Source organism: Podarcis bocagei (genome assembly GCF_964188305.1).
Source record: "Podarcis bocagei genome assembly, chromosome: 3".
In the NCBI taxonomy this organism is placed as follows: domain Eukaryota; kingdom Metazoa; phylum Chordata; class Lepidosauria; order Squamata; family Lacertidae; genus Podarcis; species Podarcis bocagei.
In genome coordinates, this window is record NC_138127.1 from 62,509,320 (window position 1) to 62,526,631 (window position 17,312).

The window sequence follows — 17,312 nt, forward strand, 5'->3', positions numbered from 1 at the left end:
TCATCCAAAATGTTTTCTTTGAATGGGCTCATTTGCAGCTTGATAACCCTTTTATAAAATAATAACAAATAAAATAAATAAATCTAATGAAAACAAATTCATCAAAAATATTATTTAAAGCATGAATATTTCAAAATCTGAAATAACCCTTTCCATTAGAATATTATTATGCTTTGAACTACAAACAGAATGGGTTGGATCCAGAGGTTCCCTTCTGCAAGTGGACAGTCTCCTTCAGAGGAAGAAAGGCTTTTTCCAACTTGGAACAAGTTTCTAATGTGACAAAACAGGACTGAATGTTTCCCTTAGTGCACAAGGTTTTGCACAATTATTTCAAGATGCTTGTGCCCAGTCCGTGTTGTGCAAAGTCTTCTGACAGATCTTCCACAACAGTTTGCACCACTGCCAGAATTTCATTTACTGTTGTCTCCCTGGATCCAACCCAATTACATCTAGTATTTTGAATAATCAGTCATTATAAATTTGAGCAAAATAAATTCTGTCCCCTACCTGCACCCTTTTCAATCTGAAGTGCCAGTCTCGTGTTGGAATGGTCCACTCGTTTTGTGCTGGAAATAAACAGATACCTACAGATTATCCCTGTCTTCTATTTCTATTCTGTACAAGTGAGATACCGTATTTTTCGCCCTATAAGACGCACTTTTCCCCCTCCAAAAATGAAGGGGAAATGTGGGTGCGTCTTATGGGGCGAATGCAGGCTTTCGCTGAAGCCTGGAGAGCGAGAGCGGTAGGTGCGCACCGACCCCTCTCGCTCTCCAGGCTTCGCGGACCTCTCCCCAAGCAGCGGGAATGTTCCCGCTGCTTGGGGAGAGTTGCCGGCATCCCGAAGCCTGCGCGCGCTGATCCCAGCGCCGGCAGGCTTCGTGGATCTCTCCGCAAGCAGCGGGAACGTTCCCGCTGCTTGGGGAGAGTTGCAGGCATCCCGAAGCCTGCCCGCGCTGATCCCAGCGCGGGCAGGCTTCGCGGATCTCTCCGCAAGCAGCGGGAACGTTCCCGCTGCTTGGGGAGAGTTGCAGGCATCCCGAAGCCTGCCCGCGCTGATCCCAGCGCGGGCAGGCTTCGCGGATCTCTCCGCAAGCAGCGGGAACGTTCCCGCTGCTTGGGGAGAGTTGCAGGCATCCCGAAGCCTGCCCGCGCTGATCCCAGCGCGGGCAGGCTTCGCGGATCTCTCCGCAAGCAGCGGGAACGTTCCCGCTGCTTGGGGAGAGTTGCAGGCATCCCGAAGCCTGCCCGCGCTGATCCCAGCGCCGGCAGGCTTCGCGGATCTCTCCGCAAGCAGCGGGAACGTTCCCGCTGCTTGGGGAGAGTTGCAGGCATCCCGAAGCCTGCCCGCGCTGATCCCAGCGCCGGCAGGCTTCGCGGATCTCTCCGCAAGCAGCGGGAACGTTCCCGCTGCTTGGGGAGAGTTGCAGGCATCCCGAAGCCTGCCCGCGCTGATCCCAGCGCGGGCAGGCTTCGCGGATCTCTCCGCAAGCAGCGGGAACGTTCCCGCTGCTTGGGGAGAGTTGCAGGCATCCCGAAGCCTGCCCGCGCTGATCCCAGCGCCGGCAGGCTTCGCGGATCTCTCCGCAAGCAGCGGGAACCACCGCTGGGCTCCCACGGCTTGCAGAGAGCTGCCTGTTTGCGGGCTGGGGTCGGGGGAAGCTCGGGCTGCCCCAGCCCCGCGCCTGGGGGGGAAATAATTTTTTTCCTTTATTTCCCCCCCAAAAAACTAGGTGCGTCTTATGGGCCGGAGCGTCTTATGGGGCGCAAAATACGGTACTTTGATTCCTGATCTGGCTTCATTTGGCCACACAAAATATTATTGTGCAGTGTTTCATTTGCACACAACCCAAATTCTTTTAACATCAACCAACAGTGCTGGCTTTCTGTGCTGACTGAATTCCTTGTTCTTTCAGATGGCAGTTCCAGAAAGCGAGCCATTTCATGCAGTGAACCATCTAAAACAGTAGATCTCATACTGACCACAATTATGCTGTTGACACCTGCATCTTCAAAATATCCCTCATAACTTAATATGGGTTAGTTTGAAATAAATGTATTTCCAGCTTTCCATATTCAAACAATAAATATCTATCTGCTCCAAACAAATCATATTTTAAAACACCCTCCGTATAAAGACACATCAATTCATGAAGGAAAAAGACATGGGCATTTTGAATGTGCTGCCAAATAAACAGTACTGGATTATCTAGAGAGCTGTACCACTTCATAAACTTTTACACTTATATAGAGAGAGGAGTTAAAATGTTGGTATGGCCAATCAGAAGTTTCTGTCTATAAAGATTTGAGAGTCTTGCTTCCCACATCATTGGAAATCCAATATATAGAGTAGCTTTCCTGAAACAAAAGAGATACCACCACAAACCCATTAGAAACAGCATGTTTTTCCTCCTGACAGATTCATCTGTGTTGGCCCAAAGAGTTTCACACAACTGCTTTGTAAAGTTTTAGAATAACACATGAGATAACCCTAGAACGTTGCTCTTATCTGCCTCTTTAACTAAGAACCACAACCCCAGCCTTCTCAAAACTGTTTAAAATGACACAGCTGTTGCAAAACCAAAGTACAGAGAAACTATTTCACTCCTAAAGTTGTGGAAATCAGAAGTAATTTAGCCAAGGGACATCCGCAAAGTCTATTTTGGACTTTAAAATCTCCACACAATTATGGCAGCTGAAATGCTGCAACTTGATAAAAGCTCCAAGAATCTGTACAGTATTAAAATTCTAATATCCTGTATCCCAGACTCAGCTGCACATTCACCCTTGGGCTTTCAGCTGTCAGCTAGGATCTCTTTTAAAAATGAACTTTTGAGACTACTGGGCAATGGGAGCTTTTCTCCAGTGGCTTCTTACTTTAAATTTTGTTCTTACCACTCAGCCAGGGTGATAATTAGCTCAGTAATTGAATTTCTTCCTGAGTGGCCTTATTCCACACAAACCGAGTGCAGGTCCTCTGGAGCTTGCCCAGAGGAGCATGTGAAAATTGTGAGAGTCTCTTCAGCAGGGAGCTAACTAATTCTGAAAGACTCCGCTAAATTGTTAAAATGACTTCACTGCTTCCTCTTCCTCTTTAAATGCCCGTGAAGGCTGATCGGAAAAGGTTCAGCATGTATGTAATCACATCATTTTATCAGTATGTTTGTTTTCTTGCGGCGATACCGTGCATCCCGTTTTTATTTCACTAGCCAAAATGTAATTCTTGTTCCCCAAGGCTCATTTAGGCCACTCCAAATAGATGGGAAGAAATAAAAATCTAGTCCTATGTCAGATCAAAATTCAGATATTTAAGTCAACAGAATATGGGAGACAGTTGTGGTTATCTAGGGAGGAGAAGGGCAGCCGCATGCCTCACTTTGCAGAGGGCAGCCCTCTATTTCAAATGGTGTCCAGTCCCAGTCCAGTTTAAAGATAACCCTAGGAAGAGAGTCCAGGGACCCTGAAGGTGCCCACCAGCAGCTAGAAGTTGGTCACCAGGACTTCTTCTCAATGGCTGGGGTGACTCACAGGACCTGCAGAGGCCAGAGTGCAGCAGGGAGAGAAGTAGTGCCTCACAAGGGGGCCCAGGCAAGAACCAGATGCCACAGAGTGTTTGCCCAGGCCTTCAAATGCAGTACCTTTGGTTCACACAACAGGGGTGGCATTATCAGTATGGAGCCATGCCATTTGGCCTGTCAGAAGCTGTACGTCTCATATATTAAAGCTTCATGTTTAAATTATAGTACCAGGGCGACATCTAATTTTGTGAGCTCAATGTCTGTAGAAACGTCTGACTTGCATGCCTACTGTACAAAGGTAAGAGTTGTATCCATTGCTGTGACAATTTTTGCCTCTTGCCTTGCCCACCACTTGCATGCAGCCCTGGCATACCCTTTCAGACCCTTGAACTGAAAAAGGTCTCCCTGTTGTAGCTGCTCAGTGAGGATTGCCATTGCCCTCTACTTTCCTGGATTTCTGAGTCATTGTGGTAGTAGCATGACACTTCTTTTGGCCGTCACATGGTAAGATGTTAGCCACGAAGAAGCATGGCAAAGGTTTTCATATTTCCATGGCTAGATGGTACAGACAGTACAGATACCTGGCTCCCCATGTGGTTTCAGTGCTGAGTATACAAGAGTCAAGCATGGGGCTTGGAAGGCCCAGGTGCGATCCCTGGAATCACCAGGTAAGGCTGGGAAGTTCCCCTGCCAGAAACCCTGGACAGCCACTGCTGCCAGATAGAGTAGGCAATGCTGAGCAAAATGGTCCATTGGCCTGACTCAGTTTAAGGCAGCTTCCTATGTTGAATGTGTGCATCTGGCCGATGTACCATGTATCCATGCAATTCAGGAAGACAGAGCCGAAAGACAATTCAGGAAAGAGGTACTCTGAACTGGCCCCAAGGAGCGATCCACCTTGGCCACAGCAATTTTGCTCCACTTTGCTAACACAGGGAGGAAAGCAGGAAAACGGAACAAAACAAATGTCAACTTTGTGGAAAAAGGAGAAGTAAAAGGGTTCACGTCCGCTTTTGCCTAAGAGTGCACCATTCTGAGTGTCTGTTTTCGAGATCATAATTACTGGGAGAATGTTTGGGGCATGCCTGAACAGCTGGAGGCCTGTTACAGTTTTCTCCTCAATATAGCGAGAAAGCTGGGACCGCGACGCTCGGAAAACTGGCAGCTCTATCCTAACCTCTTTAGAGACACTTAACTGATTTAGTTACACTATGCAGCAATTCACTGGAGACCCCCAGAGCAAACACAAGCTGTGCCATTCCCCAAAATAGAAACTGACAGATGCTTTTTGAAAGGACAGAATAGAAACAGGAAGGAAGGAGAGAAGCAAGAAAGAGGCTTGAAAAGGAAGAGTGCAAGATTCCTGGTGGCAGCTCCACAGCTGAGAGGCATCACACTCACGATGCAGAGCTTGGGCAGCAGCCTACTGTTCTGTGGGGTTCAGCAAACCCGTAAGAAAGAAAGAAATCACCTTATTGCACTGCTGAATCTGTTACTTTTAGAAGAGACAAAACAATAAAAGGCATAATTCTAGTGCTACTGTTCTGTTTGGGGTTTCTTTGCAAGCCGGGGAAAGGTCAGCTTTCAAGTGTCCACACATTAAATGAGATTTACTGCCATTTCCTTTTCACTCCTCCTACCTATAGGATGTAATAATTTGAGCAGCTGTAAAAATAAGGGGGAAAGAGCAGCCTCCATACTGGGGAAGGAACACATGCTAATGTAGGACTCTTGGATTCAAGGCTGATGCTGTTTTTTAAGGGAACAAAGAACTGTTCAGAGTTTGGTTTATATAGTGGCCACTTACTAAGAGGCAACACAGATGGAACAATTCAGTAGGTACCACAATGAGACTTTGTTTCCTTTCGATGTGTGATGTATGTTTACAGAAGACACCTGCTTTCTCTTGCCTCTTTTCCGCAGTCACTCCCTATCAGTCGGTTTTAGTCTGTGAGCCTGTGGGCATGGATTTATCTTTTAATTTTTTAATAGTGTGGTACTTAGTCATCTAAGGAGCTTTGTAAATAAAACATGATGGCAGTGCTTATAGCAGGCAAAAGTCACAGTATCACAGTGAAGATCAGCAGCCCTAACCTGTTTAAGTTGGCTTGATCTTCAATGGTACCAACAGCCAAATTAACACTCTGTGCTAGGTAAATGGGGAACAGCCATAGAGCTTCCCATTGCTCATAATGAAAGTCTCTTCATATAAGGCCAATTCATATATAGGTGGTGTGAGAGCTACCTCTGTGTGGCAGCTTCCCACTTCACTCTGGCAATACAGGCAGAAAACATGAATGTGTGTAAAGAGATAATTACTCCTCATGTGAATTAATCCCCAGGACTGAGCCCTAGTCTATATGTTACCCTTGTCACATTGTCCTGCTGAAGATACTATCTCCGTAGCAAGTTTGCTTCCCCCTCCCCCAAAATTTTCTGCTCAACCTCCCCCTACCCAAGTTTAACTAGTTTAACTAAACAGGAATCTGAGCCAAGATGTAGCCATCAACGGGAAGAAGACAGAAGTATGTGAAATCTAACAAAATGGCCATGACTGTGAAACATTTCTTACTATGGTGCCCCATACCCTGAGTCCACGTTCACTAAGGGTGGAGGGTCTCACTGCCTTGAAAAGCCAACATCTCCTCTGCTCCCAGTTTCAATTTGTGAGGAAAACACTGCCTAGTTACAACGCCAGCCAGCACTTACTGGATTAAGCACGATCCTATAACAGTGTTGCCTGTGAAAGCCCCCCAATACAATACATTTGTTCCAGCTCACTGGACTGAAGACGGACATTGGGCTTTTATTAAACTATAGGTAAAGGTAAAGGTACCCCTGACCGTTAGGTCCAGTTGTGGACGACTCTGGAGTTGCGGCGCTCATCTCGCTCTATAGGCCAAGGGAGCTAGCGTTTGTCCGCAGGCAGGCTGCTTCTGGCAAAACAAGAGCAGCGCACAGAAATGCCATTTACCTACCTATTTATCTACTTGCACTCTGACGTGCTTTCAAACTGCTAGGTTGGCAGGAGCAAGGACCAAACAACAGGAGCTCACCCCGTCATGGGGATTTGAACCGCCAACCTTCTGATCGGCAAGCCCTAGGCTCAGTGGTTTAACCCACAGCACCACCCGTGTCTTTATTAAACATAGTACTCACCCAATAAAGTGACAAAACAGCTCAATAAGGTCAGGCTGGAACCTAGGAATAATCTACCATGGGGCAGAAACATAAAACAAAGGGGGGGGGGAACCACACTACTGGCTGTCTCCTGCAACTCCACTCCAACATATCATCAAGGATCTACAGCCTTGTCATTCCTTACAAGTTTCGGGCATGAGGCATGGACTTATTTACAGGCAGACCCGTAAATAAAACAGGTAAGTACTAGCAATGACAACAGCAAACAAACAAACCTATGAGAGAGAGTGAGAACAGAAGAATCAGACCCTGCAACAAATTAATTTGCCAACTCTGCCCCCATCTATACTTCAGCAATACTGATAAATGATCCAACATCTGCCCAAACATTAAAGGCTCATTCACTTGCACAGTCTCCAACAGGATAGAAATGTAATTCCCTTTAACTTTCTATGCAGGACAAACAGCTTTGTCTCCATCTCCTGCTCCCACAAAAAAACCCCACACCCCTCACCCCGGGAGAAGACTCACAGATCATCTACACCAGTTCATTCAGCAGTGTCCTCTTGTTCAAATTAAATTGTGTCTTGCCCCATGAGCATTACATTTGCCACATGGGGTCATCTACTGATCAGGACACTTATTCCAAGAGCAAGAGTCCATTCTAAGAATGGGCACTGTGTTCTTCTGTGTCACATGGAAAGAAGCAGAGGGCTTTGGCTGAGCTTGTGATTGACAGTGCTGAGCAGGAACTGAAAGTGACAGAAAAGATGAGGAATAGACAAGCCTCACTCATCGCCACGATCTCTTCTCTAGTAGCTTGCAGAATATGGCTGCTTCACATATATGGCCTCCATATCCTGTCCCTCACACAGCAAGCTGGATCGTGGCCATTTTTACATATGCTGTAGAGCAGCATATTGTGGCAAAGAAAAGTGGCTAAACAAGTCTGGAAATGATTAAATAACAAAGAACAATTTAATAGGAAATGTAAAAAGCTGACATCAAAGCAGATGTAGAAGAGAAAATTCTTTAACAGCATGTGGATAAAAATAAATTAAGGAAACAAAAGGAATAGCTAGATGAAAATAGAAGCCAAGAACAAACTGAGGGCAGGGGAATGGGGCTCATGTTAAATGCACGAGAAGGAAGAAAGCAAGAATCCAGTTAGATCAGTCAAGGGACTGTGCTGAGAAATTAATGACAGATCACAACATTTTCCCACTCGGGGATGATTTCATCACCAACAAGGGACCAACACTGGGTGTATTTCTTGGGCACAATGTATTTGCTGTTGGTTCATTTTGCAAGGACTGCAACATTTAGAAAATAAGCCTAAATTTAAAATGCAGGTGTTGTGCAAGGAAAACAAATGATTCTATCTCCAAGCAAATTCAGTGAGAGTTATGGGCACTTGGACACAAACAGGTGGTCTAAGATGGCAGATTTGTGGTTCCATGTCTACTCCTAAAATGTTGCATTTGCTTGCAAAGTGTGGCTTGGCTTGGCTCACTTTTTGGAATCATCAGAAACCATTTCTTTTCAGGTATTTTCGGAGACGGAAGATTCCAGTCTTCTTCATCTGATCTGGCACACTATGCTCTATCTCAGGCATAGGCAAACTCCGGCCCTCCAGATGTTTGGGACTACAATTCCCATCATCCCTGACCACTGGTCCTGTTAGCTAGGGATGATAGGAATTGTAGTCCCAAACATCTGGAGGGCCGGAGTTTGCCTCTGCCTGCTCTATCTGCATGCATTGGGAGGACAGAGATTGATTCTGTGTTTTGAAGAAAGCAGGTAGATGAGATCACTATCTTCCCAACTTTATCATTCTATGATGTTGCTGAATAAAAATTATCATTAATCCTGAAAGGTTATAGATAATGTTTTAAAGTTCATAATTCACCAACCTAGCATGGCAAAGTATCACATTTATTGCTAGATACTCTGTGGAGTATCAGACTGGGAAGTGATTCTTCCTTCAGGCTTAAAGTGGATTTGATATGAGGGGTCCCTCACCACATCTCTCTGTGCTTTTATTTTTACCGTAAAGCAAGCATGGAGGCTCTTCCATCTCGGTCCTCATTGGGTTGGGGTTTTTTTTGGGGGGTGTTGCCCCCTTAAGTTTCCCCCCTGAATATTTGTTATATCTCTGCAAAGCTTTGGATTTCGACAATCGTGTTGATCCTTCCCACTTGTATGTGAGTGGTGCTGTTGTGGCGATGAAAAAGTTGTTACTCAGAGGGTGCATCTGTTCTTTGTATACAGTGCGATCACATCTTACATGCATCTTGCTTAACACAGATGCAGTTTTATGCTTTTGACTGCAGCCTCTGGGGGACAGACCTCTCAAGTGGGTAACCAGGGAGAAAGGCTCTCAAGGAATATCCGAATGGAGTGGAGACCTCCTGACCTGTGTTTGGAAGGTGGGAGAGAAGCAGTGCCCTGCAGTGAGCTTTTAGAGCTACCAAAGGGGAAAGAGAGAGGCAGTTTTCTAGGGCCCTGGCTGGACTGGAGGGCGGCAATCCCAGGGAGTCTGAGGTTCTGGCCTATACACGATTTTGTGTGCATGCACTCTACCCAGAACCTAACCCTTGCCTAAGATGCGATCTCACTCTCTAGGGTTGAACAGTTGCTCCCTGTTGTGTTAAAAATTATTGGCACTGAACAATAGATTCTGAAACTCTTTCCTGAAAAAAATCAAGAATTGTCTCAAGTAAATACACAACTTGTACAACTCACTTTAGCCTTTCCCCTACCCATTCATAGTCACACACGCAAAGTTGCTTCTGTTCCGTAAAACCACAAAAACCAAACACTTGTTATTGTTCTTATTAGGTGGACATTTGAGGAATAGGAGGTGGAGAAAAACAGACCCTGCTGGTATCTTCAGAGTTTGGGGATATCACAGCACTTGCAGCTCACTGGGAAGAGAGGAGGAGAGAGAAGGCTCTGGAGATCTGACCTGACTTATCCTGGTTATGTAACTAGAATCTTGATTCTTTCTTTCTGTCTCAAGCTGCCAGGAATGAACATGTGGGGCAATGATTCTTTACGCTGGAGCAGGAAGCCATTCAAAATGAATGACTTGTTCTTGTAGGCTGTGATTGACATTATGTCTACACGTGCGTGTACATGTGATCAACTGAAATCATTGCAGGCACAGAATGCAAGCCATCAGGAATGTCTCTTGAATAAATCCCTTGACATGAGGGCTGCCATCCAATTAAATATATCTTAATTAATTGAATAAGTTTTGATGGATTAATTAATTTATTGAACTTGCATAAATCTGCGCGTGGATTCTGAAAATGAAAGAATTCTCTTTGGATTAAGGTGATGCGTGAATATGTCAGAGTATGAAAGACCCGTACAAATGCCTCTACTTAGACGGCACCCACCATTGGGGATTATATAGGTACGTAAATTAAAAATAACATAAAAGGTTTATTCAAAATTAATAAATCTGGCCAATCAATCAACTAAACCCTGCAACCCTGCTTAAAATAGGAGTTTGCAGAAAACGACAGCCCTCCTCTTGCGCAACTTGCATTCATTTCACACAAGATGTTTCCATATGGCATGCATATGTGTAGCAAGCATTTTTATAGTATACCTTTCATGAGGAAGGAAGGAAGGAAGAATGAAAAGCAAGAAAAATAAAAGCGCTTCTGTTTATTGCCACTTTGATCCTATTGCTAGGATTTTTCTGAAGGCACACAGTGGCGTTTGCCAGTGTACCTATAGCGACATGGCATGCTTAGCAAGTGGGCCACAACTATTCTACTATGCTTTCCTATACCATTAGAAAGGCTACCAGCACATATTAGGGGCATAGAACTGAGTTTATGTTGATGGCTTTGCAGCATGTGAAATGCACTTGGAATATACGCAGCAGAGTGGTTGCAAGTTGCATGTTGCCCAAAAGTGTGTGTAACAAAATTCTGAAGCTGTTTTTCTTATTAGAAAAAGAAAAACTACTCTCTTGGGGCCCCCCAAAAAAATTAAAGGGGAAAAAAACTGAATGTACATTTCCACAATATAAGATAAAAAACAAATAAAATAAAACCTACATACATCAAAAGTGTTTTGTGTTGTGTAGGCTTCTATGGGCCCCGCCTGCTAATCTGCTCCCTAAAATATCACTGGTTTGCTCATTTCTATATATAGGGTACCTACATTCTGCATGGACTTTTCAACAATTACTTTGATAAAATGCATATTTTGTTATATGCAAATGGCTTTAGATACCTATTAGGTCGATAAATTACCATATAGCATATATTCAAGACAAAAAAAGTGACAAATTGTTGTTGACAAAGGACAGCTGGACATATAAAGGGCCCTATTACCTTTAGTAGCTTAGGGCCTCATCAAACCTAAATCCAGCCCTGGGTGCCATCCCATTTCCATTCCCTCCTTGCTGCTTAATAATAATTTTGTTATTTGTACCCTGCCTATCTGACTTCAGTTCTATGGCTCCCTACCACCCTGGCTGGGCTTCAGAAAGGTGTTGCAAATATGTACTTGGAACCCTGGGGCTGGGGAGAACAGCAGTGGGGGGGAGGAGAGCTGCTGCAACCTGCTCCCCCTACTGCCCCCCCAAAAAGTGAGAAAATGACTGGAAAATCACCCCCTACCCCACCCCCCTGATGCTGACATTGCTTTTCAGCAAAGAAGTAAACTGCCAGGGTTTCCTTACACATGACTGCATGTAATGTGTAGTTTGGCTCTAACAGACTCAGCCTTAAAGGTGAGAGCTTTGCTGCCCACCCAGCACCACTTATCTGACAGAACATTAACTGGCTAACATAAATTGCATTAATCCATTTTGACTTCTGCTGCCCAAAGGCCGAAATGATTTAGTTTCTAACTGCGACTGCTGAATCAATAGCTGTTGACATTTGAGGCAGTTATGATTTACTCCTGTAGTTTTTTGGGGGTTTTTTTGCCCTCTATGTCCAGTAAATGGGTTGTGACAACTCCACTCTGATGATTGTTTAAATACATTTATTTTCCAAAATGACTAACATTCTACCAAACAGCCACTGGTGCAACATACCCGGGAACAGCAGCAAAATAAGCAGAGCAGTCTTCAAGGTCCAGAGAAAAGCTGTGGGAACTGTTAGGCATAGAAGGAAAGCTTTCGAAAGCTTCAAAAACATTTAACAATAAAGTAAACAGATGTATAACACTTTGCCTTACTTGTAATTCCTTTCCCAGAACTTCACTGGTCTGGCGTATGATGTGAGAAAAATGACACTCCCGAGAAATGGACTCAGCGGAGTAGAAAAGATTGCAGTGGCCAGAGTCTGAAAGAAGAGCATTGCCGAATCTGAAAATTTCAAGTTAAGGTAACACAGATGAAGTCGCTGCCTTTTATGCTGTCCTTCGGGCACTTTCTGACCTATTTATCTTACTAACTTTCTCCACAAAGAGGCAGAAGCAAGGAAGTCTCACGGAAAAGATGAGAGTCACCATCATTCAAACTTACCTGACTTAGTTGTGTGTCTATCATTTGTCCCCAGTGAATGTTATGCTATGGACAAGATTACTGACATTTATCCAAACTTTCAGTGTCCCTGGGCTTCGAATGCCAATTGGAAGAGCGTTTTAGCTGAAGCTAAGGCCTTTTAGGTCTGACTGAGTTCAATGATAGAGCTCTAAATATATGCATAACTGCCTCATTGAAATCAACAGTACTTTGAAGTGTTTTTCTTTTTCTTTTACTTTGGCTACAGAGTCAGTGTGGTGCAGTGTTGGCGAGGTCCTGAGAGACCCGGGTTCAAATACTCCCTTGGCCATGAAGCTCCCTTGTGCCTAACCTCTCAGCCTAACCTACCTCAAACAGTTGTGGGAATTAAATGAGGAAAGGAAGAACCTTGAAATCTTTGGATTAAAAGATGGAATATAAATGCAATAAATAAAAAATAAATGAATAATAGATTGGGCTGTTTGTCACTTGAATTAATTCAGGGTCCTGTATTGAAATGTGTCTAACATTTCTTCTTAATCTGTCATATATGAGCAACTTCTACTGTCATAAATAACTAATATGCTAATGATTTATTTTTTTCATCCATCTGTCTCAGGAGTGTGCCTTTGGGGGTGAAGCCAAACTGTTGGAAGGTTACATACAGTGCCTGCAGAGACTGATATGGGAGAGACATGTTTTCTTGGTAATTGAAGTAATAATCACATTTCAGCTTTTCTCCTAAGGCCTAATTAATCAAACGTTTGATGTTATCTGCCGTTTCAGTAAATACTTATCAAGTATATATCTGGAACTCCTTAAATTTATTGAGAGGATGCTATATAATGATGTCTGTGCCTATTAGTGATTATGTGAGATGAGTTGCCCTCAGAGCCTCTCAAACCCAATGGAGAGGATATGGGGATGAAGGAAGTGTCAACAAAGTTCAGTTGCCATAATATTGTGGACTCGTGATTCATACTGGCTTGGAAGGACAGAAAGTCATCGCTGTGGAGTACGTGCAAGGAGCAAGAAAGGTAGAGAAACCAAAGAAGAGGGGTCGAGGAAGCCTCCTAAAGGCTACTTCAAAATCAAAAGCATTACAAAAATATCTGTGCACACTCAAAGGCAATGGAGGCACTCAATCCATGCATATATTCCTCTATAATAAACAGGGAGAAAAAACGTAAGAGCTCTCATGCCAATAAGCAAATGGAGGACCTTGGGAAAAAGAAGGCCTACACCAGGCATAGGCAAACTCGGCCCTCCAGATGTTTTGAGACTACAATTCCCATCATCCCTGACCACTGGTCCTGTTAGCTAGGGATGATGGGATTTGTAGTCCCAAAAAATCTGGAGGGCCGAGTTTGCCTATGCCTGGGCCTACATCTTTAAGACCAGAAGGATCCCAGCAATAATCCAGCGAACAGACTTTCACGACTTCACTATAAAAATGTAACATTCATAGTAATAACAACAACAATTATTATTGCTAATGTGATCTCTGTAGTTCAGTCACTTTCTCTATTCCCAATTAATGACATAGAGGCAGTGCCACCAGTAGGGCTTCCATTTCTGAAAATGTCGTATCAGAGTGATGAGATTAGCAGAGATTCCCAGAGAGTCTGGGAAAGTCTAAGAGTCACTGTCCAATTTCCTTATCTGTCCGAGAGCCAACAATACATTTTAGCCATTCTTACCTACATACTAGAGTGGCTTCTGAAGCAAAGCAGACTTTAAGTTACACACCTCACCGAAGAAGTAATAATGTCACAAGCAATAATGAAATACATTTCTCAACTCATTGCTTTTTCTTATTTTTATCCGTTTAATAATTTATATCCCACTTTTCAAAGTATTGTTCAAAGGATCTTTTTTAATATTGCATTTTCTCCCTCTGGGAATATCTATACTTCTTTTTTCAAAACTTTAACATAAAAAAAATACTTTTCTTAATATAAATTGCCCAAGAACACCCTGCTTTCCTTAACCCTCTGAATGCAGAACAAAATAGCAGGTACACTAAAAAGGATATGAGGTATTGCAAAGAGCTGAGCAAATACATGGAACGAAGAGCCCCAAGCAATCTGCCAAGGAGCAATATAGGTCAGAATGAACTGCAACTTTTGCAGGAGGTCCCACAGCTGAAAGCAAAAGAGTCAGAAAAGTTATGACAGCGCATGTGAAAAGCACTTTTTTAAAAAAGAAAGAAAGAAAGCATTTTACCATATATATCCTATACAACACACAATGTCCCCGTACCTATATTACAATTATACTACCTCTTGGATTGTTAGTATTCAGTTCATATAGAAAGTGAAGTAGAATTTTTATTTTAACACAATATTTACTCAATCAATCAATCAATCAATCACTCAATCAATCAATCAATCAATCAATATTATTATTAATTACCCGCCCTTCACCCCAAGGTCTGAGAGCAGGTTACAGCATTAAACACAATATTAAAAACAATTTAAAAGAACTTGCAATCATAAAACGTTGGGTCCTGAAAACATACATCTCTGATGTCAAAAGCCAATGTAAAGTGGGACATCTTCAGCATTATCCATAAGCTATATAATGAAGGTGCCTTGTGCACCTCTGCTGGGAGTTTCACATCTTTGGGGCCAGCACTGAGAATGCCCTCCCCAGGGCTGCCACCTGCCCTCCAAGCCCATGAGGGTGGAGGAACTACCAAGAGGGCCCCCTCTGCTGATCTCAGCACTCAAGAGGGTCTGTAGGTGATCTTTCAGGCATTGGGAACGTGAGTGGTCAGGGTAGCCATATGGCGCACAGAACACATCTACCAGATAAACCCACCAGATGTTTCTCTGTATAAAAAATGAGCTTTCTAGCCAAGATGTTGTTCCCCATCACAAACGTGGGAAGGGGAAGAAGAAGAAGAAGAAGAAGAAGAAGAAGAAGAAGAAGAAGAAGAAGAAGAAGAAGAAGAGAACTTTCCTAAAATAAAACGAAGATATATAAATAGAATGGCTAAATGTGTGAGAGACTTCTTTGTGTTCCATACTCCCCTGCTCTTAGGGAGGAAGGTGAGGTCACAACAGGTAAAGGAGCTACTGCCTAAGGGAACAGCTCCAGGTTGCATCTTTTCCTCTGCCTCTCTGTAACATGCAGGGCAACTTGCTCCGTAACCAGACATTATAATTCTGTGAGTTATGACATCAGGGCATGGTTCCAGATGAAGTACATCTTACAGAGCCAAAGAGAGAAACACTTCCAGTCGATTGTCTTTTTCAGTGGGGTGATTCACACAGCCATTTTTGAAGATTACTTTCATTTATGGTGGTTCCTGCTTTGACTGCCAAGATCAAGGGTCCCCAACATAGCACTTGTGGGCATATATGTGCCTACAGAGGCCTTCCCTGGCCCCTCTCCCAAATTCAGATTAAAAGAAACATTATATTGTAGTCAATAGACTAGGTTGTGCTGTATGAGTGGCTGCCATGTGTATGGTATCCCTGACCTCCTCTAGTTTGCAAAAGGTAAAGGTAAAGGGACCCCTGACCATTAGGTCCAGTCGTGACCAACTCTGGGGTTGCGGCGCTCATCTCGCTTTATTGGCCAAGGGAGCCGGTGTACAGCTTCTGGGTCATGTGGCCAGCATGACTAAGCCGCTCCTGGCGAACCAGAGCAGCGCATGGAAACACCGTTTACCTTCCCGCTGGAGCGGTACCTATTTATCTACTTGCACTCTGACGTGCTTTCGAACTGCTAGGTTCGCAGGAGCAGGGACCAAACAACAGGAGCTCACCCCATCACAGGGATTCGAACTGCCGACCTTCTGATCGGCAAGCCCTAGGCTCTGTGGTTCAACCCACAGCGCCACCTGCATCCCCTAGTTTGCAAAGACACTCCCCCAAAAAGGGAATGAGACCCTTCACTCAGAGTAAATGAAGATGCAGTTCTACCATACACCCCACTCCCACAGTTACACGTTGCCTTGACTTATTTTTTAATAGGTTTTTTCCCCCTTTTTCAAAATGGTCTGATAAATCTGGAAGTTTGGCTGAATACTGACGGCTGCTTCACTGTGCCTGTCCATCCAGACTAACCAATGAAAAAGTCACCAAACACTGAAAGTAATTTTGTGCACAATCCCGTTCTATCCTTTTCTATCCCCATCCCTTGCTTTTTCACAAAACTCTACATCCGGAGCAGAGCACACAAAATCACCAAGTCAGCTAGGCTCTTTGAGCAAACTGTGCAACTATGCAAAGTGTGTGAATCATAAAAATTCAAAGCATTATGTGAATCTGCCCAATTTGCAAAACTTGTTATCTGCTGCAGTATTTGAGCTTTGTAATCACAGAGCTTGGGGTGCTTTAATGCCGCATTTGAGACCCCCAGATTCATAGCCCTGTTATAACCACATAACTTGGTTACCTATTCTGAAACATCTTACTGCTTCCACTGTTGAATTGGAATTATAATACTTTTCTTTTATGTGCATCCAATTAGAGATAATATTTTGCCCATTTGCAGACTAATTTGTGTTTATCTCCCTTAATGTGAATTGCTCATGAATGTTTTGAGCAATCTTTCTGCATCTTTGGAGAAAATTGGCAGAGCTGGGGGAACTTACGTGTTGCCGATGATAAAGATTTCCTCATTGAAGTGCAATTTCTTTTCTACAAATCTAACTTCCCATTAACACTGAAAGTCATTTATGACTTGTGTACATCTTAGCTTCTGTTTATGCTTTCACCTATTTTTCTATACAAAATGTCATTCAAGTGAATCTTGTCTCTGAACTTAAAAGCTTTATAACTCTTCCCCTTAATTTGTTTCAGTTCTGCTATCAGTAAATAGTTGTATCCAGCGGTAACCTTCCATTCATGGAGAGCTCTTTAATCCCCTGGAGACTTCCATGAAGGAAAGGGGGAAAGTGATTTCCACCCATTTTCCCTCCTCTTCGCAGCCCCCTATGTCCTGCCCCCACTTGATCCAGCCTCCAGAGGCCTGGAGGAACTTCCAGAATAGTATGGGAGGTGGTGCAAGGAACTGCAGGAAAAAGGGGGCAATTTTTAAAAATGGCCTTCTCTCCATACCATTCATAAAAGGCTCAGTTGTATCAAAGAGCTTTCCATAAATGAAGAACAGTCCCTTTTTCTTGCAGATGAGGACGTTTCATTACAACCTCAAGGAGAAGC

The 17,312-nt window shown here is 43.7% G+C and overlaps 1 protein-coding gene across 1 annotated transcript in view; it reads right to left on the reverse strand.

Annotated features, from left to right (window-relative positions):
- Positions 1 to 17,312, reverse strand: part of PCNX2 (pecanex 2) — a 120,803-nt gene that overhangs the window by 29,069 nt on the left and 74,422 nt on the right. Inside the window, exons 22-24 of the mRNA XM_081186251.1 lie at positions 14,172 to 14,282; positions 11,871 to 11,998; positions 511 to 569 (exon numbers count right to left, since the gene is read on the reverse strand). Coding sequence (XP_081042377.1) covers positions 511 to 569; positions 11,871 to 11,998; positions 14,172 to 14,282 — 298 coding nt within the window. The remainder of the gene's footprint in view (positions 1 to 510; positions 570 to 11,870; positions 11,999 to 14,171; positions 14,283 to 17,312) is intronic.